The 24,077-nt window shown below is 49.8% G+C and overlaps 1 protein-coding gene across 4 annotated transcripts in view; it reads left to right on the plus strand.

Annotated features, from left to right (window-relative positions):
* PRKCA (protein kinase C alpha) overlaps positions 1-24,077 on the plus strand; it is a 292,204-nt gene that overhangs the window by 192,878 nt on the left and 75,249 nt on the right. For all 4 annotated transcript variants that reach the window (XM_043905764.1, XM_043905761.1, XM_043905762.1 and 1 more), the window contains exons 4-5: positions 18,922-19,033; positions 22,463-22,591. In XM_043905764.1, coding sequence (XP_043761699.1) covers positions 18,922-19,033; positions 22,463-22,591 — 241 coding nt within the window. The remainder of the gene's footprint in view (positions 1-18,921; positions 19,034-22,462; positions 22,592-24,077) is intronic.

The following is a 24,077-nucleotide window of genomic DNA, read 5'->3' on the forward strand; positions in this document are numbered from 1 at the left end:
TGCGTTTTAAGAGGAGACTCCCGCGCATCTTGTCAGGACTGACTCCTCCATGCGCCCTCTGGGTCCTGGGTGGAGGCTGAGGTCGTGGTGCCCGTGCGTGGACACCTGCCCCAGAGGATGAAGCAGCTGCACAGAGATGCCCCGGGAGCCGTGCTGCCCGTGGCAGGGCCACAGAGAGGGCAACGGCCTTGTGCAGTGGAGGTGGCCGGCAAGGCTTCCTTCTCTGGGCCACCTCCCCTCCCCGCTGAGGTCCAGGGACATTCATCTGCTGCCTGTGGTCTCCAGGTCCACCTCAATGCGCCACGCCACTCTCTGTGACACCATCTCGTTTCAGGGCGTGGGGGCGGGGGCAGGGGTCCCCATCCACACGAGAGTGTGGTGAGACCGGGGTTCTTGGTGGGCTTGTCCCTGCAGCATTTATCACCGTTCCTGGCACATCGTGAGCACTCAGCCAGCATTCGGTCAGCCAGTGAGTGAGTGTCACAGCTCTAGCTTCTCCTGTAGTGAAGAAGAGACAACGACGGCACAAGAGGATCAAGGAAAGTTTAGGGCGTCAGGCCAAGTATCTAAGGCAGATGGATAACAGATACGGATGAACGAGGTGACGGTGCTGGAATCAGAGGGCTGTGTGTTTCTCCATCTCACCACCAATTTGCTTTAATTGTATTGATCAGACCCAGACCGAGCCTGGTGTTCCAGCGCCAGCACTGTTGTCCAGCTTATTTGTTCTCAAAATACTTCCTTCTCTTTAGTAGATGTATATGCATTCGTGTATAAAGATATATGTGTGCATATGTGTACACATCAATGTATGAGTGCAGTCATCAGTTTGTGAGATAAGTTAATAGTAATGAGGTTCTGATCTCTTCTTTCTATGCCACCCAGATTTTTCCAAGCATGCATTGGCCTTAGTTGAAAAAAACAAAGATGCTGAATTTAACTGTTATTGTTTAATCTGCTATGTATCAATGATAAGTGAAAGATTGCTCAATAAATCATTTGGAATAAACTCATTAGTAATTTGGGAGAAAAGTGAATTTAGACACTCATTGTATACCATGCATGAAAATAAACTTAAGAGAGATGGAAAGGTTAAATATAATACAGCCAAACCAAGGAAAAACCAGGAGATGACAGAATTGAAGAAGGCTAGTGAAGACCTCATACAAATTTAAGGACTCCAGGAGACAAATTGGCAAAAGAATTAAAAAAGAAAACCCACAATAGAGGGAATATAGTTAACAAACAAATAGAAAATGTTCTGACAAAGATAGTAAAGTTAAAAACAGGAATTATCATTACTCGCACATTTAATTAGCAAAAGCTCTTTTAAAAAGGCAAGTTATCAGTTGCTGGTAGACAGTGTATCAGCAGTATTTCTCCATGTCTCAGGTTGCATCATAAACTCTTAGCTAGCACAGGGTGATATATATCAAGAACTCTGAAAATCTTGTGGCTTTACTACTTCTAGAAATCTAAGAACAGAAATACAGGGTTTTATATGGATGAATATGTCCACCTGTGTTAACTACCAACAATAAAGGCATAATGACACAAATTATAATTCATGTATGCATTCACTTGAAATTTATTCTAAAGTCACGGTAACATGCCTAAATTCATCTAATATTAAATGAAAAGTAAGATTTTAACATATGTATAACTTAAAGAGAGACATGTTTTAAACTATCAAAAAAGAAATATACTAGAGTGATGCAGTGATTGAGTGGTAGTAGTTGGGATTCTTGGAAATTCTTTTTCTTCATTTTCTTACTTTATAATGCAGTTAGTTTTAAAGAAGCATTTGAAAAACACTTTTATAAACAGACTTTGAATTTCTAAGAACTGCAGTCCCCAATCTTTTTGGCACCAGGGACAGTTTTGCAGAAGGCAATTTTTCCCATGGATGGGGTTGCAGGGGGTGGTTTTTTGATGATTCAAGTGCATTACATTTACTGTGCACTTTATTTCTATTATCATCACATCAGCTCCACCTCAGATCATCAGGCATTAGATCCCGGTTGGCTGATGGTTTTGACCATTTTCATGTGTTCACTGGTCATTATATGACTCCCCAAGAAACATCTGTTCAGAGCCTCAGCTCATGCTATACTCGGGTGGTTTATCTTTCCTTTGTGGAGTTGAAAGAGTACAGTACTTATTTTGTTTTAAGCACATGTCTCCATGTGAATAGAAAATGGATGAATAAATAGCAAATGTTTTAAACACCAAAGAGATACAAGAACAGAGTGATTGACCTTTAGTTCTGTGTAATGGAGTTTTAGGAAGCATTTTGGTGGTTGGAGAAATCTGAAATTGATTATATCAATATAGTAAATATAACACATATAGAATTCTGAATCCTTTTATAGCCTGTTAGGGTAGGTACTGAGTTACTGAAGGGAATGCTGAGTTAGTGGGGTAACCGATTTACTTTGAGAACATTTTGAGATTTGTGAATTTTTCATAAAAGTGTTATATAAATTTGAAACTCATATGTGCAGTTGAGACTATTTCACTGATTCTGTTAGGGGTTTTTTGGAGACTAAGTTATATGGAAGCTCAAGAGATAAGTGTCTCATTTGTGGTATTGTGAATTTTTCCAGGGGAAGAAAACCCTTTTTTTTCTTGCAAACAGTTGCAGAAAATTATTGTTTCTGTCTTTAAATTATCATAATTGGGTTTCTTCATCACAGGCTTGTAAAACTATAGAGGATGTATGAAGTCATGTTTATTCATTTGGTATTTTGAACATAAGTATCCTAAACTTGATTATGTTAATTTCAGAAGAATAGAACGTGAAGTTTAGAATTAGGCAAATATACATAAGTTTCAATTGTGTACAAGGGTTGCTTATAGTTCCAGGATAAAATCAAATCTTGTCCCAAAATCTAATTAGTGGCTGTTTGTTGGTATATTTGATGTATGCATTTTCTCACCTCAGTAACAGATGAAATTCAGCCTTGGTTCCTGGAGTTCTCAGCCAGTGTCCTGGAATCTGGTACAGTCTCAAGGGTTAAGTCCAGTGGTCACGGGCAGAACTAGAGGTCAGCTGCATAGCAGTCTACAGGAGGGAGAGAGATGGAGTGGGGAGAGAAGGAGGGGGAAAGAGAGGGGGTAGAGAGGGAGGGAGGGTGAAGGGGGGGAGAGAGGGGGGAGAGGGAGGGATAGGGAGAGAGAGAGAGAAGGAAGGGAAGAGAGGGAGGGAGGAAGAGAGAGAGAGGGGAGGAGGGAGGGGGAGAGAGGGGGAGGTGGGAGGGGGAGAGAGAGAGGGGAGGAGGGAGGGGGAGAGAGGGGGAGGATGGAGGGGGAGAGAGAGGGAGGTGGGAGGGGGAGAGAAGGGGAGAGGGGAGGGGGGAAGGGGAGAGAGAGAGAGGGGAGGAGGGAGGGGGAGAGAGGGGGAGGATGGAGGGGGAGAGAGAGGGAGGTGGGAGGGGGAGAGAAGGGGAGGGGGGAAGGGGAGAGAGAGAGAAAGGGAGGGAGGGGGAGAGAGGGGAGGGAGGGGGAGAGAGGGGAGAGAGAGAGAGAGAAGGAGGGGAGAGAGAGGGGGAGGAGGGAGGGGGAGAGAAGGGGAGGGGGGAGGGGGAGAGAGAGAGAAAGGGAGGGAGGGGGAGAGAGAGGGAGGGAGGGGGAGAGAGGGGAGAGAGAGAGAGAGAAGGAGGGGAGAGAGAGGGGGAGGAGGGAGGGGGAGAGAAGGGGAGGGGGGAAGGGGAGAGAGAGAGAAAGGGAGGGAGGGGGAGAGAGAGGGAGGGAGGGGGAGAGAGGGGAGAGAGAGAGAGAGAAGGAGGGGAGAGAGAGGGGGAGGGAGGGCGAGAGATAGGAAGAGGGGGAGAGAGGGGGGAGGGAGGGGGAGAGAGAGAGAGGAGAGGGCTGTTTTTCAGATGCACAGACGTGGACCTCAGCATCATCCTCTCGTTAGTCAGTGCTCCCCGATGCTCTAAATCTGTTTGCAGACTCCTCATTTCCTGGGGATGCTGTGGCGCATTACCACAAACTGGTAGCTTAAAACAACATGGGTGTGCTCTCACGGTCCTGAGGTTGGAAGTCCACGTCGAAGGTGGCAGAGCCGTGCTCCCTGCGAAGGCTCTCCCTCGTCCGTCTGGTTTCAAGGACTCGGGCCGTCCTTGGCGTGCAGCTGCACCCCTGCCCCTTGCCTCCATCCTCGTGTGGCTGCATCCTGACTGTGTGTGCCTGCATGCCTCTCCTCTTCTTATAAGGACACCAGTCATTGGATGTGGGTCCTACCCTAACCCAGGGTGACCTCACCTTAACTAATGACATCTGCAAACACCCTGTTTCCAAAGCAGGTCTCATCCTGAGGATCTGGGCAAATGTCATCGGGTTGCTACATTCAACCTAGAACACAAACCTAGCCACTTCATTATTTTAGGTACGACTCTTTAAATTAATTGATTGCAGGTTTCCATGTATGTTACCTTCCAAACAAAATAATCTGATAAGATACATTTTAGATATTTCTAAGATATCGAAGATATATCTTAGAAATTGGGATGGTGGTGGTGGTATGTATGTGAGTATTTCAGGAAGAGCTTTTAAGAAATCCAAATGGGAACTGGTGTCTTACGAGTATTTACTTCTTCGTAGGCACCTTCCCCCCCTGTATTATCTCATTTAATTAGGTCAGCGTGAAGTGAAACTCACTCAGTTGTGTCTGACTCTTTGCAACCCCATGGATTATATAGTCCATGGAATTCTCCAAGCCAGAATACTGGCTTTTCCTTCTCCAGGGGATCTTCCCGACCCAGGGACTGAATCCAGGTCTCCCGCATTGCAAGCAGATTCCTTACCAGCACCTTTTTTTTTTATTCCAGCTTCTCATATAATTTCAATGTACTAAATTTGTTGGCAGGATCTTAAAAATGTTACCATGTCTTACTTGTTAACATATCTATGTCTATCTCATGCCACATACTAACTCTTACTTGGCTATTTAAGAGCTGGTTTGGCACAGTCTTAAGCTACTTGAACCTCAGTTTCCTCATCTGTAAAAAGGAAGCAGTAATTCATTGTTACCTTGTGCAACATTGTGAAAGTGAAAGGTGCTCAGTCGTGTCTGACTCTTTGCAACCAGAATACTGGAGTGGGCTGTCATGCCATCCTCCAGGGGATCTTCCCAACCCAGAGATTGAACCCAGGTCTCCTGCAATGCAGGTGGATTCTTTACCAGCTGAGCCACTAGGGAAGTCCAAGAATACTGGAGTGGGTAGCCTATCCCTTCTCCACCTGATCTTCCCAACCCAGGATTGAACTGGGGTCTCCTGAATTGCAGGCAGATTCTTTGCCAACTGAGCTATCATTGTAGAGGCTAAGAAACACCATGTTTGTCAAATATGGAGTACCCTACAATGTCGATTCCTTTTATTGTGCTTTTTCTGAGGTATGTGCATGTTTTTTTGCCATTATTGGCAGAGAGGCTTTAGGGGTAGACGTATAGCAGATGTCCCATCTTCGCATAAAGATATTGTTATTCATGGGTGTACCATTAAGAATTGCATGCAGCTGTATATAATAGAAAATCTCAAATAACAGCAGATTAAATAAGAGCATTTGTTTCCTTTCCACATGAACAGAATACAGAGGGAGTAGGCAGGGTTTATGGAGCATTTCTATAGAACAAGGATTTCAGGAACAAGGTTTCTCTGCTATACCGTCCAAGCCCATGGCTTCCATGCATAGTCCCCTCTACCCCAGAATGGCTGCTCAAGCTCCAGCCCTCAGGTTGGTGTTTCATGCCACCCAAAGGGCAAAAAGGGCACCTCTCCTTAAGCCGATTTTCAGGAAGTCCATGTAACGCTTCGCTTGTATCTCATTTATCTCGTGACCACACTTAAATGCTGGAAAAATGTTTTCCTTCAGTATGGATCTCAGTGTGCCCAGCTAAAACGGGGATTCTGTGACCAAGGAGAGAAGCAGCCGGTGTTCAGGTGATGACGGGCATTGTCTGGTTTGTGTAATCATGGGATTATGGTCCGTAGAGCTCTCAAGGTAGCACTGGGGTCAGAGGGTCTGCTTTGGGAAATGAGCCACGTGTGGAGCCGTTTCCAGGGCATAAACATCCTGCTTTAGAACAACATCCTTGCATAGGATTTTTTAAACAGCCCGTTCTTAAGTGGAGAGCCGCCTGTGAATAAGGCACAGTGGCTGCTTCCATCCACCTCCATGACGCACACCCAGGCTGGGCCGGGAGCCGCGGGCACAGCACCTCTGTCCCCAGCCGCCAAAGCCCGTCCCCACGTTGATGGAAACCACTGGCTGGAGGATGCACTGTAATGAGACACGTTTGCTCTTAGCCATCGTCACATAGTTAATTAACTAATTAGTTGCAACTGTGGTAAAACCCTGATGCTGGGGAAGATTAAAGGCAAGAGAAGGGGACAGCAGAGGATGAGATGGCTGGATGGCATCATTGACTCAATGGACATGAATTTGAGCAAGCTCCGGGAGATAGTGAGGGACAGGGAATCCTGGTGTGCTGCAGTCCATGGGATCACAAAGAGTCGGATGTGATTTAGCGAGTGAACAACAGCAACAACGACTGATATAAGCTTATATTCCAGAGAGATCGATCTGGAGAAGAAGAGCCAAGTGGCTGGTAGTTTAGGCAGGAGTGGGGCAGGGGTTGGGGGCTTGTAAAGGGTCTCTGGGGGCCTAAGGAAGTGACCAGGGGCTTTGAAGGGAGGACCACAGCCAGCCTCAGACCAGGAGCAGGAATTCCAGCCTCCCTGCAGCTGGCTGGGGGCTCAAGTGAGACGGGGACACAGGCCTGAACAGCTTATGATATAAAACATTTTTTGAATTAAGTTCCCTCATTTATCATTCTGATTAACACAGAACATTTATAAACCACAGCCTCTGGAAAAGTGGCACAAAATGCATTATACCGTGTTCTCCTCAGCCTCTTCCTGATGAAATATACGAGGAGCCCGAGATCAAAGGCACATATGTCCAGGTGCTGTCTCATCTCAGGGCCTGATGGGGCAGGGGGCGGCCTGGGACAGCCTGCGCCCTCTCAGCCTGCCTGGCGTGGGCTTGCCTCTTCCTGTGCGCATCTGGTCCTCGGGTCTGTTCCTCTCCTGGCTCCTCGGCTGGCTTCGAGGCTCGTCTTTGTTCTTCAGAAGGGCTCAGTCCATCTGTCACCAGAAACCTCATGTCATTATCTGGCTTACACCAGCGTTGCCAATGTCCCCGGGTGGGGGATTACAGGACCACGGGGATCAGAACAGCAGATTTGATGGTGAACCGGGGGACAGGCCAAGGTTTGTCCCTAAGGCGCCTGTTGCCTTTGTTTGGGTAACTTATGTGTGGACTGGCCTGGAGCTGCCAGCACAGGCCATCTGCCTCCAACTTCCAAAAAGTGAAGCGGAGGTGTTAGTCACTCAGTCTTGCAACCCTCTGGACTGTAGCCAGGCTCCTCTGTCCATGGATTTCTCCAGGCAAGAATACTGGAGTGGGTAGCCATTCCCTCCTCTGGAGGATCTTCCTGACCCAAGGATCGAACCTGGGTCTCCTGCATTGGCAGGTGGCTTCTTTACCAACTGAGGCACCAGCGGAGCTCACTTTTCTGTACTGTGTGTCCGCTTTCCTCGAGGACATGGGCTTGAGCTAGTGACGGCGTCCCCACCGAAAAGCTCAAGAGAGGTCACAGCTGGAGAGAGCAGACCTCCATACTGCAGGTGTGAACGCGTCCTGCCTCTTCCCTGCACCCCTTCTGTCCATCCGTCCATCTGTCCATCATCTTAATTCTCTCTTATTTCTAGACTCTCCCTCAGAAATGGCAAGGAAGGGATGCCATATGAGTGAAGCTGATCCCGTTGAACACAATTAGCCCCCAGTATCACACACCCTTCCCTTGGGAACTGAGAAACGAAGGGTTTATGGGTTTAAAAAGCCCTCCAGTCTCGGCAGTTTTCCAGGACATGTATTCTGAGTCGGTCGGAGGACGGAGGGTGGGGAGAGTGGCTTTGCAGAATGGCTGACGTGGTGCTTCTCACCAAGGTGGCTGCAGCCGGGCGCCTCTGACGAAGGCTGCACTGTGGACGCCAGAACAGGGTGATGCAAAGAAACAGGCGGCGCCCCCTCCCTCACTGCCGCTTCCCAACCCACGGGTCCTCGACCCCCCCGCGGGCGTCACCCCTCCCCGGGGCCGCAGCTCTGAGGACGCCAGTTGTGTGGGAGAAGCGTCAGTGATCCTAGCTGAGGGCGGCGGCTGGCGGCCGCGAGCAGGCCTCTCGGTTTTCCCTTTTCCCTCTTTCCCCGGGAGGAAGTGACAGTTGAATGCCTGGCACTTTCGCATGGCCTATTTTCCCCGTGGGAAATTTTTTAAAATGCCCATTAAGGCTGATTTGTATATGCAACACAGGGCGTAACACAGCCCTCAAATGAGTATCATTATCTTCATCTGTGAACTGAGAGCCCTCTGGGGCCGGCGGGCCGGCCAGGGCCTCCAGCCTCAGACGTGGGCAGCGCCCAGCCCTCCTCGCCCCTGCTCGGCCTCTCCCGGCAAAACCTCACCGGGCAGAGGTTCTCAGACATGTTCAGAGTCCCTCTGAAACCTTGAGAAGGGAAGGAGGGAACTCGGGAGTGAAGCTGCCTGTAGGTCGCCCAGGAGATGAGGATTTTTCTTAACCCTTTCCTAACCCTTTCTGAGGTGATAACATGAGGGAGGCGGCTACATGCAGATGTGGGTAGTTGTTCCTTACAGACAGCCCAAAATATTGAAGAAAGCAGCTTTTTTTTTTTTTTGTAATTAAAAAAATTTTCAAGTCAGGCAGACTGTCACACGTTCCCTTCAGTGGCCGCAGTGGTTGCTGAGAACACAGACTCGTGAACACGTGTCTCCCAGCCTTCGGGGAGCGCCAAGTCACCCCGTCCCGGGACGGCAGCAGGAGAGACAAGACACCACCCGTCCCGCTTGTCCCTGACTCGCGGAAACGGGGAGAAGCTGGAGAGCCGCTCGGCCATCCTCTGGACGGCCCCTCTTCACTGCGGCCTGGCTTCCTGAGGTGATGAAACACCCCGCTCTCTTTTAAGAGTTTCCAGTGCGCTCGGCCTTCGGAGGGAATTGCATCGCGTTTGGTTGTGAGGGAGCCGTCCGTCCTCCAGGCCGGAAGTAGGCGTGCGTCCTCCAGGCCGGAAGTAGCCGTCCATCCTCTAGGCAGGAAGGAGACAAAGCAGCAGCCACAGGGACGCGGCGCCTGTCAAGGGACATCCGCCTGCCTGGGAGTGACCAGCGGACCCGCGTCTCCAATCGAGCGGTCAGAGCTCTGCCCCCGGCGGCCCCTGTAGCTGCAAGAGAGGCTGGCAGGTGATTCCGTCAGCTCTCCAGGGGTCACTCCAGCGAAACCCAGAGAGCTGTTTTGGGGGGAAAAGAAAGAGGACTCTGGTCTGTAACGGAGAGGGCGTTCTGGTTCTAGTTCACAGGAGCCCAGCAAGTCCCAGGAGCCGGAGCAGCCGTTGCCATGGTGACGGGCCTTCGTGTCAGCCGTGCCCATGAAGGGCACCCGCAGTTACTGCACCTCAAGGGCCTGGCTTGGGTCCAGCCTCTCTCTTAATTATCCTGGGCCTATTTCATATGGGGAACTGGATCCACGTGGCAGCTGACCAAAGAGCCTTGCAGCTTGGAATCTGTTTGATCAAGAAGCATCTGAAAGAACTCAGCTCTGAGGTTCTGTGATGAAGTTGTCCTCTGGTGAGGTGGCCGGGGTGGACTAAGTCTTCATTGGTCATCAACATGGATTTCGCTCTTTCAGTGACTAAGTTCCAGCTCATGCCTCTGCTGCTAACAGATGTTAACCCCTGGTTAACCTGATGAACCCATCTACAGAGGAACTGGAAGTTCCATAGAGAAAACTCAGGCCAATCTTGCTGTTCAAGAAAGGTGGCTCCTTCTTCCCTGAAATTTTAGATGAATTGAACTGTCCAGTCAATGAAATCTTGGGACTGCAGTTTTCAGGACTAACAGAGCCAACTCAAGAGATACCTGAGTGCTTGAGGCCCATGAGCTGGCATTTTCTTGGTAATGACGTTGTGGTTCAGGTGTGTCTTTAAATTGCTGGTCCTCAGGTGGGTTCCCTGAATTAAAACTTGGCAAAGATTTGAAACTAAGTTCAGAGTCCACATCAAGAAAAAGTTCTCTAAAAATACACTTAACAATAGTCATGACAATACATCAGCTTGTTGTTGTTGCTCAGTTGGTCAGTGTATCAGCAGCATGAATACTGAGTGGGTGTGGATCAAAGCCCCTGAGACCTGATGTAGGGCAGAAAGCCTGGCATTGGGCGGTGGTGCAGGGCGAGTGTCCAAGGGCGGTGTCCAGCCCCTGAGTCACAAGCCAGCTTGTCCAGCTGCCCTCGGAAGGTCCGAAAGCCCCTCCTGGTGACTCTGCCCTTGTGATGCTTTGGAGGAGGAGCAGGAGAAAGGATGTTCATTGGAAGGACTGAAGCTGATGTTCCAATACCTTGACCACCTGATGCAAAAAGCTAACTCATTGGAAAAGGCCCTGATGCTGGGAAAGACTGAAGGCAGAAGGAAAAGGTGGTGACAGAGGACGAGATGGTTGGATGGCATCACCGACTCAATGGACAGAGTCTGTGGGCAGACTCTGGGAGGTAGTGGAGGACAGGAAAGCCTGGCATGCTTCAGTCCATGGGGTCACAAAGAGTCAGACACGACTGAGTGATTGGACAACAAGGAGAAAGGAGCAGGTGCTTGAACTCAGTGTCTCTCAGAAGGTGTTCTCTGATTCCTGGCCCCCTGTGGCTTTTTAAATCTAAATGGATTAAAATAAACAAAAATTGAGGTCCTCAGTAGAAGTCATCACATTTCAAGTGCTCAGCAAATAGCTGGTGGTCAGTTCAGTGGACACTGAAGTGGGTCCCCTGGGCAGCCTTGGGCTGATGGACAAATCTCTGTCTCCTAGTCCATCATGAGAAAGTCTCCCAGGGTGAGGGGTGTGTTTCCCTGTAGAAATGTCTCTGTGTACAGAACATGCTGTCTTCTGAGCACCAATTAGATTCTTTCTGAAATGGCATCAGTTTGGCTGTTGAATGCTGTGGGCTTGATCAAGAATAACAGAAAAATCGCCTTCCAGAACAAACGGAATGTTCGAATTGAACGTGTCGTTGAGGCTGAATAAAATCTGAGCCTGATTTAACTTCTCTGGAGTAGCTGATGGTAAAGACGAGGGCCCCACCAGCTCTGAAATGCGGCTTTGTGGGAGCTGCATCGGCAGGCTTCTCGTCTGCTCCCAGTGATGATGGGGATCTCTTCCTACCTCCCTTCCCTGATGCCATGCTGTTCCCCTCTAGTGGAGTTCAGGGGTATCTGCCTGCTACTCCAGTAGTGGAAAAGGGAATCAAGAGAGAGTAAAAATGGACGGTGTCACTGTCGTTCCTTGCACCGTGTGTGTTCCCAGGCACCTGTGGTAGTGTGGTTTGTAGCAGGGAAACTGAAGTAACCTAAATGTGTAGGAATTGGGGATTGGTTAAATAAAAAATGGTACAGCCTTATGATGAAATACCATGCAGTATAATGTGATACTGCTTTGTAGTTAATGACATCGAGAAATGCTTGATAGGAACTGATTAAAAAAAGTAAAAAGACAAAACAGACAGACCAGTCTGTTTATATGATTCTTAAGAAAACACGCAAATCCACACACTGTCTTTTTTGAATGAAGCATATCCCAAGTATATAATTTTCCTTTCTATTTTCTAATTTTATTTTAATTAATGATTTTATTTACATAAGTGAGCATGTAAATAAACAATTGAAAATTATTGATGGGTGGAGATCCAACCAGTCCCTCCTAAAGGAGATCAATCCTGGGTGTTCATTGGAAGGACTGATGCTGAAGCTGAAACTCCAATACTTTGGCCACCTCATGTGAAGAGTTGATTCATTGGAAAAGACCCTGATGCTGGGAGGGATTGGGGGCAGGAGGAGGAGGGGACGACAGAGGATGAGATGGCTGGATGGCATCACCGACTCAATGGACATGAGTTTGAGTAAACTCCGGGAGGTGATGATGGACAGGGAGGCCTAGCATGCCGTGATTCATGGGGTCGCAAAGAGTCACACATGACTGAGTGACTGAACTGAACTGAATAATATTTTATGATAAGCTGCACATTAAGAAAAAAAAAAAGATTGTAAGCAGAGAGATTGCTGGACGTCAGGAAGTAAATATGGAATATAACTTGGAGAGGATGGCCTCTTGGGAGGTGACTGTTGGGAGTAACGAGCAGCGTGAGTGAGGAGTCCGAGGCTGCAGAGGAAGGACGCGTCCTGCCTGCCCCCTTTGGACTCCGCGGACAGGAAAGAGGCAGGAATGCAGTTTCTGCCTCCTCTGCTGTGTTTAATCAGCCGAACAAACACCAGCTGCTTGGGAATCTTCCAGTCTGAGAGGGAGGTCCAAAACCCAGCCTTCCTGAAAGTAACGCTGTGCTTTCTTGAGTCTCTGACAAAAATCCACACAGTGCCCCTCCCTGCCCATTGTCCACCCCAACCACGTCCTGCATGTAGGAGCGGTCCCACCCCATCTCAAGTGTCGGCCGGGGCTCCTCGTGTGAACAACAGCCCACTTCTGTCTTTGCTAAATGAAGCAAGACTCTGGTCTCCGTGTATCTCTGATTTGTTCTCAGATAGTCCTCTAAACTTGGCCATGAATTTTTTTTAGGAGACAGCCGTTGAGAACTGGCAAGGGTTCACATAATTAAGATGCTTCTTGGGTTCCTAGTCTGTTTTCCTCTCAGACTGAGGCGCTGGAGCTAACCGAATCCTTCATTAGAACAAATATTATTTGGTGCTTTCAAAAATGCTGTAAAATTTTATCTCATAGAGAATAGATGGGTGCTTGCCAGCGGTTAGGGTGGGGGAGAGTTGGCTCTGGGGGCAGATAGTGCAGGGTCTTCTTTGTGGGGCTAGAGTCCTTTGATGTCATGAGCGTGAGTGTGATCACAGAACTACACACACTCGCGAGTGAGTCCGTGTAAGCTCTGGTGAAATCCATACAGCAGCATCGTACCAGTGCCCGCGCCTGGATTTTGATCCTCTTCCTGCAGTTTTGAAAGGACACCATCATTGGAGGGAGGCTTCCCAGGTGGTGAGTGGTAGAGAATCCACCAACCAGTGCCAGAGACACGGGAGACGTGGGTTGTAAGACAGATAAATGTAAGTCGATTTTTTTCCTTAGGGTGTCAGGAAAGGAAAACGAATGGTATATCCTTGGAGAAACACCCATGAGCTCCCGAGTACAGAATATCGATCCAGAGGTTCAGGAATATGTGGGGGGGGGGGGTTGTGTTCTTGCCCCCACCACTTGCTCTGTCATGTAGGAGGGTGAGGGACCCACCAGCCTTGCTGAATGTGTCCTGCTCTAAAATAGAACTAAGGATCTTCTATCTCTGGTGATGCTTAATTTTTTATCTTAATGAAACCCCGGGCTTCTCAGCTGGCCCTAGTGGTAAAGAACCCGCGGGTTCAATCAATCCCTGGGTTGGGAAGAGCCCCTGGAGGAGGGCACGGCAGCCCACTCCAGTAGTCTTGCCTAGAGAATCCCATGGACAGAGGAGCCTGGGGGGCTACAGTCCATGGGGTCACAGAGAGTCAGACACGACTGAAGTGACTGAGCGCACAGGCTTGCAGCCCCATTTTATTCTGATGAATAACATTTACATCTACAGTTGGACCACTTTGTCAAACTCAGCTTGGCTGGCAGAAAGATTCTACGGGTTCTTTGCCCAGCTATGCAAGATGCTGTCATCATTAAATGTGAAGAAGCAGACTCTTTAAAAAAAAAATCCTATATAAATCTCTAGCAGCAAGGCTAAATAAGCCATAATTTACGTATATTAGGGAATACTTAAATCAAATGAGTTAGATCTCTCTGTAATGACATGGACAGGTCTCCAAGATGTATCGTCTGAGGAAAAGAGCAAGCCACCAAGGGAAGCATAAAACATAATGACATTCACGTAAAAACTGGGTAACAAATAAGCCTCAGAGAGAGGACAGTCAAACGGCTCTCCTCTTGATAGATACACAAGTAGCTTGCCTCTGGGGAAGTGAGACAGACTAGCTTCAGCAGTGACAGTGAGAGGAGCCTTTAAACACTGTCTAGAAGATTTAAGTTATAAAAGTGAATTCATACATAATCTATGTCATCCAAATTGCCACGGATCCCAGCTGAATTTATTTGGCGATGGTTCTGCCGGTTCACGAGCCCATCCAAGGGAGAGCCTCCAGGGTGGAGGAGTTTGGGCGCAGCTGTTGTGTCTGGTGATGAAGGGGCTTGTCTGCAGCGTCTCCAGTCCAGCAGCCTGCTGGGAAGGCATCCACATGGGATCACTGCGCGGCACGGGGTCCTCCAGCCGCCAGCAAAACGGAAATCTTAATTAAAAGCTATAATACAACCAGCATCTCCTTACTTTGTAATAGCCTCTATACATTGCCGTCGTCTCAGGAAAACCTGACATATATAAACATTTATTAATTACAGCTTCCAAATTCCAAAAGAATCTTTAATGGTTTAGCTTGAAATTCTGACATTAAAATAAGATGCTTAAAATATGCAAGTATTCAAACCACAAAAGTGAAAGTGTTAGTCACTCCGTCATGTCCAACTCTACAATCCGTGTCCATGGACAGTAGCCCTCCAGGCTCCTCTGACCATGGGATTCTCCAGGCAAGAATACTGGGGTGGGTTACCATTCCCTTCTCCAGGGGATCTTCCCAACCCAGGGATCAAACCTGGGTCTCCCGCACTGCAGGCAGATTCTTTACTGTCTGAGCCTCCAGGGGAGCCCTCAAACCACAAAGTCTAAATATTATTCATCAGAAAGATACGGAATATCCTTATTAGCTTGGAGAAGGAAATGGCAGCCCACTGCAGCATTCTTTCTGGAAATTTTCATGGACAGTGGAGTCTGGTAGGCTACAGTCCTTGGGGTTGCAAAGAATCAGACACAACTGAGACACATACACACACACACACACATCCTAATTAGTTATCGATTTCTTCATTTCACCTCAAAGACTGTTATTGTGCGCCTACTCTGTGCCGGTGGCCTGTGAGCAGGCTGGTCCTGGAACCTGAGAAGGGCTGTCAGAGGCTTGCTTGCCCAACACACGATGTCCAAAGTAATGGTTAGACTCACCCTGGTTACGTAAAATCGCCTTCATCTGATGATCTCCTTTTGATAGTACTCTCAGGTTAACAAAAAGTTTTAAATAGGGATTTTTTTAAGTCATAGAGTTGTTTTTTTTTTTTTTTAAACAAAACAAAACAAAACAAAAACCCTGCTTCCCAAGAAGTTTAAGGTCACAAAAACAATGCCAGACTCACTCTTGGAGCAGAGTTTCTGGTGTTGCTTGTGTGGGTGACATTTAGACCCAAGCCTGGCTCATGAGTGTGACTCATGAGAACATCTCAGATGGTGAGAGCAGGGACCTTCCTGGTGCTTAGAGGGAGCGGCTTGAAGGAGCCTCGCTGCTCTGAGCGGCTGAGCAAGGCCCACCCAGGGCTCCACTGAACAACAGTCCTTTCCAGAAGCTCCTACACCCTGAACTGCAGCCCTCAGTGACGGCCACTTCCATCCTCTGAAAAAGCTGTGGGGCGTTCACGCCAGGGTGACCTCCTGCCAAGAGCCTGCCATCATTTCACTCACCAAATTAAAAGGGCTTTTGAAAGGATGTCCCTTCGAATATAAACATCCTCATCAGAAAGCACCATTGATTGCCTGCCTCCTGGGGAAGGAGGGCTCCTAACTCCTCTAGAGGTTTCACATTGCACGTTGCTAGATGAGTCTCCATCCTGGAAGCCTGCAATTTAAAACTCATCTAGAATACGCCTTCTGGATGCTTACAGATAATTCAAGAAGATGTTCCGGAAATGCAAGGCTCATCAGCCTCAAAATACTGTGCACTGGAGACCCATGGGTTTACTTTGGATGTATTACAATGTGATGGTGATGACTTTGAAAAGTCCTGGTAGAAATGCTGAGAAATTTTCCAGTGATGTTGCTACATTATAAAACTAAGATAGGAAAAGCAGGCTAGCAGATGCTTCCAATAGAACTTGAAATTCTCCTGTGTTATTTTTTCCTAAGAGGTCTAGATTTAGACTTCTAGGTTAGACTTCGTCAGTGCCTATGAAAATTGGTTTAGTCAAAAACGTTTCTTCTCCCCCAAAGGTGTAGACAATAGAGCGTCTGAACGAAGCGTTTCCTGAATTCATTATAATATAATGTCAGGCTTGTGACATATGACAGTGGGTTTCACGCTGCACTTAATGAGAGGTTGCCAGTGCCTGGAGAAATAAGAAGTAAGATTTGCATGTATTGCACGAAATGAAAAAAATGTCGCCAGCCTGGTGGCAGTGCAGCTTTGGTGCATAGACCAGCTGCGTGTCTGTGGCGCCGAGTGTGGCCGGACCTCCCATCACTTCTGTGTGGGTAACAGTGGGGCGTCCCCAGTGAACCGGGCGGAAAGTGTGCTCTGGTCAAGACCTGCAGGTTCCTCTCACACCCGTGTGTTGGCCGTTCACTGCACGTGAGATGAGAAATGACTTTAGAGGCTGCTAAGACAGATTTCTGCATACAGGTGGCCTTGCCATCCCAGGAGAGCCTATTGTGTTTGTCTCTTTTCTCCTCTTGCTTTGGTTTCCAGGAAGCCTAGAGACTGTTAATACTTAATTGCCAGCCTTGGTTCTGGTCCAGTGGCAAATTCAGCGCTGTGCTTTAGGAAATCTCTTTTATGACTGATGAGCATGTTACAGTTGGAAGTCATCTTCTCTTGTATTCATCCCGGCATTTCTCAGTTGCAAAGCCCTTTCTCATTTGCTCCCTAAGTCCCACTCTCCGGCTAGGACGTTGGCTTTATTTCTGCTTCATAAATAAGCGTCATGACTTTTCCAAGGCTGCTGAGCTTGTATCAAGGCTGGATTCAGATCGCAGGCCTCCAGAACCCTGTAAAGGCTCTTGTAGGAGAGATGTCCACCGTGAGAAAGCTCCCGCACACGGGGGTGGTCAGCAGGCAGGAGGCCGTGTTGGTGTCGTTGTCGCTGTCATCATAGGCTCGGTCCTTGGCTGCGTGTGGATTTTAGGGTGTGAGGACTCCTGGTCTCCTCCCACACCTTCCCAGGTGAGAGCCTGGAGGAGGAAGCCTGGGTCTTCCTGAAAAGTGAAGCCAGTCCCCGTGTGCCATGCCAACAGAGATTGATGTGACGGCCGGCTGGCAGGACAGCGCCTGGGGCCGCTGTGCGCCCGGGCTTGGGGCCCGCGTGGGAGCTGCCAGGCTGGATTTATCTCTCGCCAAAGGTTGACGCTGTCCTTCTGCGGGGACGACGGGCTGTCTTTCCCCCTGGCCTCCACGCTGCCCTCCACGTGGTGGGCACAGCCTGTACTGTCCGTCCTGGGAACTTTGGATCAGCGCTGACGCCAGCCTGTGCCCGTGATATTCTGTCCAGCGTCCTGGGGTGTTGGGAGAACTGGTAAGAGCAGAAGCCACCCCTTCAGACCAGGTTCACAGCTGCTACTGGCCAGGAAAGTAACCGCCCAAGGAAGGCGTTGATTTCTCTGACCCCGAGAGACATTTCTGAATAAACTAGTGACTGCCTCAGGCATGGACATGTATGTGCACCTGGAACCTCTTAGGCACTCGCTCAGTATTTGTGCAGAAACCTCCTAAAGCAGCTCCCTGCCTTCACCTCCCTGCCAGCCTGAGGCTCGTCTGCAGGGCATGGTGAAGCCTCGTTCCTGGAGTTTAATTCAGTTGGTCCGGGGAGGGGCTCCGTGATTTAATTTCTAACAAGTTTCAGGTCATGACGATGCCATGCAGGGACCATACTTCAGACAGCACCGTCCTGAAGCGGAGACTGGCAGACTTGTTCTGTAAGGGCCAAGTAGTGTTTCAGCCTTTGTGGGTCATTAGGGTTCTGTCACTCAACTGGGCCATTGTATCTACAGAAAAGGTATCAGGGAATGAGCACAGCTGTGTTCCAGTAAAACTTTATTTATAAAATCAGTGGTGTTCTTGCTTCAAAAAATATGTGTTGCGAATATTTAAAAAAAAAAAATTTTTTTAATGTTAGGAGCCAGAGCCTCGTCCTGAGTGAATTTCTGAAAGCTCTCAGATGGGAACCAGTGTTAAAGTCTTGGCCATTGGTCAAATCTCAAGACTTTGAAGATCACTAGCATCTGTGTGTGTGTGTGTGTGTGTGTGTGTGTGTCTGTCAGTCCTTCAGTCCTATCCGACTCTTTGTGACCCCGTGGACTGTAGCCCACCAGGCTCCTCTGTCCATGGGATTTTCCAGGCAAGAATACTGGAGTGAGTTGCCATTCCCTTCTCCAGGGATTGAACCCAGGTCTCCTGCACTGTAGGCAGATTCTTTATCATCTGAACCACAAGGGATGCATATGGTGCTTGGGAAATGGTGCTGGTTTGGGTCCATGTTTGGTCTTACATGAATTTCTGGAAACCTTGTGCAAAAGGAGGTGGCCCAAACTCTGCTGACGGGGTGCACGGTCACTCGGCTCAGCCTCACGAACACACCCTGACTTGGGGCCCGCTCTGCTTCCGCCCACGCTGGGCCCTGGGGACATGCTTGACCATACTGTGTGGTCTGAACCGCTCTGCTCGCCTGGAGCACCTTGACCCCCTTGGTGGCTCACGGCTCCAGAAGCCGTGGTTCTGGTGGAAAGCCTGACGTGTGCAGGTCATTCCTGGAAAGAGAGGAGGTGCAGGTGTCCAGTGGCCGGCCAGGAACGGGAGCCCCACCCCGTAGGACATCAGAGGACGGGCCCCACCATTGCCATGGGGATGGGAGGGGCAGGCTGGACCTTGGCTTAGTCCTAGACGTGGTCCTCTTGTGACTGACAGTCTTTATACCACTTCTCCCTGCAGGACCCGAGGAGCAAGCACAAGTTCAAGATCCACACCTATGGCAGCCCCACCTTCTGCGATCACTGCGGGTCCCTGCTGTACGGACTCATCCACCAGGGGATGAAATGTGACAGTGAGTGTTTTCTGTTCTTGCAGCATGCCTGGGGCTAGCGGGGCCCTGTGATGCTCAGGAACCTTTCAGAAAATCGGTAGATTTCATTCCGATATGGACTCAATTACCAAAGTATAGAATCTCTCCACTGGTGAGGTTCTAGTTTATTACATGACTTCCCTGCCTAATTATGAACCCAAAAAAAGCACCTGATTTCATGCAGTTGGTGCTGTCCCCAGTTTTTCATGGTGGAAATCTCCAATCACTGTTAAATGCAGGCTGGTCAAATCCCCAAGCAAATGCCACGTGTTGAAAGAAGACACCCCACCCCCAGATTCCACATTTGGTTCAGCTTCAAGACGAGCTGAGCATCCACAGTCATTATCCGCCCGTGTCTCCAATTAGTGGGTGGACTGTGGAAAAATCCAGTGGGCTCTCCTTGGAGCCAAAACCACAGTGAAAATAAGAACAGGATCTTGCTTTAAGTTCCCTCGTCCTGCGTAATTATGGGCAGATCAGATCCTACCAGGCCAGTGAGAGATGAAATCCCAGAAGACACCCACCCTCTCCCCTTCTCCCTTCTTGTTCTGCGTGTGTTTGCACCAACTGCAGGAGGAGAAAAAGACATCTTTTTTCATAGAAACTCTTTGTTTTGATTAATCTCATGTAGTGAGGTTCCCCAGGCTATTTATTTGTTTCAATAAAACGTTATTTTTAGGGCAGGAGAAGGTAACTGGGGAAGGTAATGACCGAGCCTGTTTTCCTAGTAGATGAGGAAGAGTTTGGGTACAGTCAGCATGTTGTCACTGGATGACGCAGCTGTTGTGGCCCACAGCCTCTTCTGTCCCGGAGCAAAGACACGCGCCTGCATCGTCTTCCTTCGGGATCCGTGGTAACCCTCCGCGGATACAGAGGCCAACCGTGTAATTCTCAGGAGGGGATCCGTGTCTAAGAGGACGCATGCGGTTCAAACCCACGTTGCTCAGGGTCAACTGTACATAGAAGGCAGACTGTGTGATCTTTATGGAGGAGACGGGTAGCTTCTCAGAACGCAGGCTTCACCTTCCCAAGCCCTGGACACTAATAGCCTCGAGAAACCCCTGTGATCCTCAGGGCTGGTGGTTTCCTGTGCTTCCAGAGATTATCGGATTCCAAAGACACCGCTTTTAGGGTTAGTGCGGATTCTAAGTGCGTTTGTAAATACACTTTTGACCGTTGTAAAACTTGGAGCAAAAGTGAATACGAGGCTGTGTTAGGCACTCGACCGTAACAAGTTGAAGGTGACCTTGAGACTGATGCCCACTGACTCAGCGGGCAGAACAAGCCACGTGTCTCCTGCCACATCCTCTTCTGTGTCGGCCGGGACCATGACCCATGCCTTTAAACAGGGGTGCCGGCTGTACCTTCTTCTGGGTGGACCAGGATTGGGGGTGCTGCCAGCTTTAATGCAGGCCAGGAATGAATGCATCCTTGAAGTTGAGCTGAGTCTCCAGCGAGCATCCCCAGCAGCTCGGTTCATAGTTGTGTTAGGATCAGAGGGCGTTAATGGTTACCCAGGAATGTCCTAATAGTAAATAAATGGTATAGACTTGAATTTATTAGCCAAATATATTCTAATAAAAGGCCTTCCCCAGTGGCTCAGTGGTAAAGAATCCATCTGCCTGCCCATGCAGGAGATGTAAGTAAGATGCGAGTTCAGTCCCTGGGTCGGGAAGACCCCTGGAGGAGGAAATAACAGTCCACTCCAGCATTCTTGCCTGGAGGATCCCATGGACGGAGGAGCCTGGAGGGCTGCATCCTTGGGGTCACAGAGTCGGGCACGAATAAAGTGACTTAGCACACACACACACACACTAATAAAATAACATGCACCTGGTTTATATGTTAGGATTCTGCTTCAGATTCTGGTTATGGACTGTGTTCCCACCTGAGGCAGTGTGTTGTGTTGTGTCTTTAACTCTTTTCCTCGGAGTCTGAGGGGCTCTGGGTTGCTGTCTGTGTTCCGAGCTGGAGCAGGAGGAGCCTGAGCCAGTGGTCGGGGACCAGACCCCTCCCCTGACCTGCGCAGCAGAGACCGCTCTCCCCGTGCCCCTACACCCTGTAGCGTGATGGTGCTGTGGGCATCCCCGCTTCGTGGGGAGTCAGCTACCCTCTACAGACTCACCTCGCAGCGGGCAGAGCAGGAGCGGGCGCTTCCTGGGACGCACCAGCTCCGAGTGATGCGGCTGACACAGGTCCTTTCTCCGCCGCCCTCCCGGGCCCACGGCCGTTCCAGAGGTGCCAGCCTTTTCTCCTTCAAGTTCTGCCCAAGTGAGGTGGTCAGTGCAGGTCACAGCACAGCTTCTCGAGAGCCCTGTGTGACTGAGACCTGTGCTTCACGCTGCTTCTTGCTATTCAGTTCATCGTGTTAGAGTTAAATGGGCTTCCCTGGTGGCTCAGCTGGTAAAGAACCCACCTGCCAGTGCAGAAGATGCAAGAGCTGAGGGTTCAATTCCTGGGTCGGGAAGATCCCCTGGAGGAGGAAATGGCAACCCACTCTAGTGTTCTTGCCTGGAGAGTCCCATGGACCGAGGAGTTAAACACTCAAGACGAGAGTAGCAAGAAGGCTCCACCTTGAAGTGTCAGAAGAGCCTTGCGGTGCCCCTGGGGAATTCCTGAGGGTTCCAGGGGCCCCCGCTCCTTCTGGAAGCCTGGAGTACGGGGCCAGTGCAGCAGGAGCACCTACACAGTCTTATGTTTGTGCTCCACGCACAGGACTCTTTTCAGGGAGCCTTTAGTTCTCCGCAATAAGACTGATCTTCTTTAGTCCTCCCCCTGTCTCGCCCACGTAATGTCAGCTGCTGAGGAATGCCTTATCAAGCCAGGCGTGTATTTGTTTTACGCTGAATAATATTTAAATATTTGAAGATAGGTTTAAAATATCAATCACAGGGTCTTTTAAAAGCAACAACAAACAAAAGCAATGCACTTAAGCCTCCTTGGAAATAGAGAGTTTGCTGAGGAAAAGAGCATTTTCTGAATATCATATACTCAGCCCCACAAATTCTCAGGAAGGCATAAGAAATTCTTTGGCAGACAGAATCCTGTTTAAGAAGTGTATATTGCTTGCCTCTGTGTAGATAAAGTACTAATTAGTCCCTGTTTGTACGCATTCACCGGCCTGGATTTTGTTTGCGGTTAACACTGCAGGCGCGTTCGGAAGGCCGGGAGGGGGTGGTCTGCTTCGGTTACGGCTGGACAGACACGGATGGAGTATTTTAGGACGTGTCACTCACAGGAGCCTGTGCTGTGAGGGACATCTGCTAGCAGAGCTTTATGTCAGCGACGCCCAACAGCAGAGTATCGAGTTAGAGGGTGGCTGACTTCCACTTCTGTTCACACAACCAAAACACGGGTGGGGGGTGGTGCCAGGCCACCCACCCGCTCACCCTTTGCCTTCTTGACTCACAGCCTGCGACATGAACGTGCACAAGCAGTGCGTGATCAACGTGCCCAGCCTCTGTGGGATGGACCACACGGAGAAGCGGGGCCGCATCTACCTGAAGGCCGAGGTCACGGACGAAAAGCTGCATGTCACAGGTGAGGCGCTCCCCGCGGTGCGGCTGGGCTGCCCCAGGTCTTCCGACCAGGGGAGGCCGGCCCCGAGGCCGGGCTGGACGCAGAGCCGCTGGTTCACGTGTGCCCGTCTCCCGAGGTCCCAGACACTCAGCGTCCAGCGAGCCATGAGCGCCGTGCGGAGAAGGGCTCTGAGAGCATGTCTGTGCCCTGGAGATGGGCCACCAGAAGCCATGGCACAAGATGCCGCTGGTGAAGGTGCAACCTGGGCGGGGCAGGTGAGGGGTGGTCCAGGTGTTTCAGGGCGTCGGGCTGTGGTGACCTGATGAGGCGGCCGTGATGACAACAGCAGCCCTTTGGGTGTTTACGCTCCTCTGCTCTGCATGGGGTGCTGAGAAATGCACACAGGTTAATTTATTACTTTTCACAACTGCCCAATCACTAGCGTCATTTTCCAGAGGACCAAACCGAGGCCCCAGGAGATGGGGTCCTGCAGAGACACAGCGTGAGTGGGGACCCCAGGCCCTGTGCTCCCAGCCATCACACCCCCACAGCACTTACCCATGAGGGCCCGGCCGCGGTGGCTCCACGTCCGTGTTCCCGGCCGGATGCCCCCCTCAGGGCATGTCTGGGTGGGCGCTGTCACAGGACAGCTTCTCCTTTGGGCTCCCACCAAGCCCACGCTCAGCCACGGGGCCTCAGGGTAACCGGACGTGTCTGCCGCGATGCCCACTGTGCTGAGTTAGGGTGGAAGCCCAGCCAGCAGCCACTTTCGCTCCTTGTTCTGGGCCCACCGCATCCCACCAGGCGGACACGCCCTTCTCCTGGACAAGGACATCCACTCTTATCAGATGAGCACATGGACTGTGTTCCCATTTGTATTTAGGAATTCTAAGCTATCACAGAAATGGAAAAGCTGACTGACTTTTATTGTAAATGACAGATCTTATAGAAAAAAAGAGACTCAGAGGGTCAGTTGAAGGAAAGAGTTGGAGTAGGGGAGGCTGTCCCAGAGAGAGCTCACTTTGGGGAACTTGCTCACATTTTTTTCTTTGAAAACTAATCAAGTTTTCTACCCCATGCTTTCCTGTCAGATAAGAATTCAGGGAAAATCAGAGGGTCTCAAGGTGTTGCAAGGTGAGGGTCCCTCACTTTGCCACCGGGTGACCTCATGAAATGAATCACACGCATCTGATGACCAGATGGGGCGGTGGGTAAAGTCCCCACGGCAGACACGGGCTCCCTGCGACTCTGTTTCAGAGAAGTTGCTTTATTTTCTCAGAACCTCCCTACCTGCATCCTTGCACATGGGGCTGCGATTCTCGCCCGTGTTCCCTCTGGTTGGACTGATGCTGCGGGGTTTGGGGGGTCCGCTCTTACTGATGGCTGGGCCCCCGGGCCCATAGCAGGCAGACCCCGGGGGTTGGGGCACGACCTGGTCCACACTGTCGCCGCCCCTCACTGACTGCTCTCTCTTTTCTACTAAGGCTCCTCCGTTGTCAAAGTCACG

The sequence above is a fragment of the Cervus elaphus genome, chromosome 5 (assembly GCF_910594005.1).
Source record: "Cervus elaphus chromosome 5, mCerEla1.1, whole genome shotgun sequence".
NCBI classification, from domain to species: Eukaryota; Metazoa; Chordata; class Mammalia; order Artiodactyla; family Cervidae; genus Cervus; species Cervus elaphus.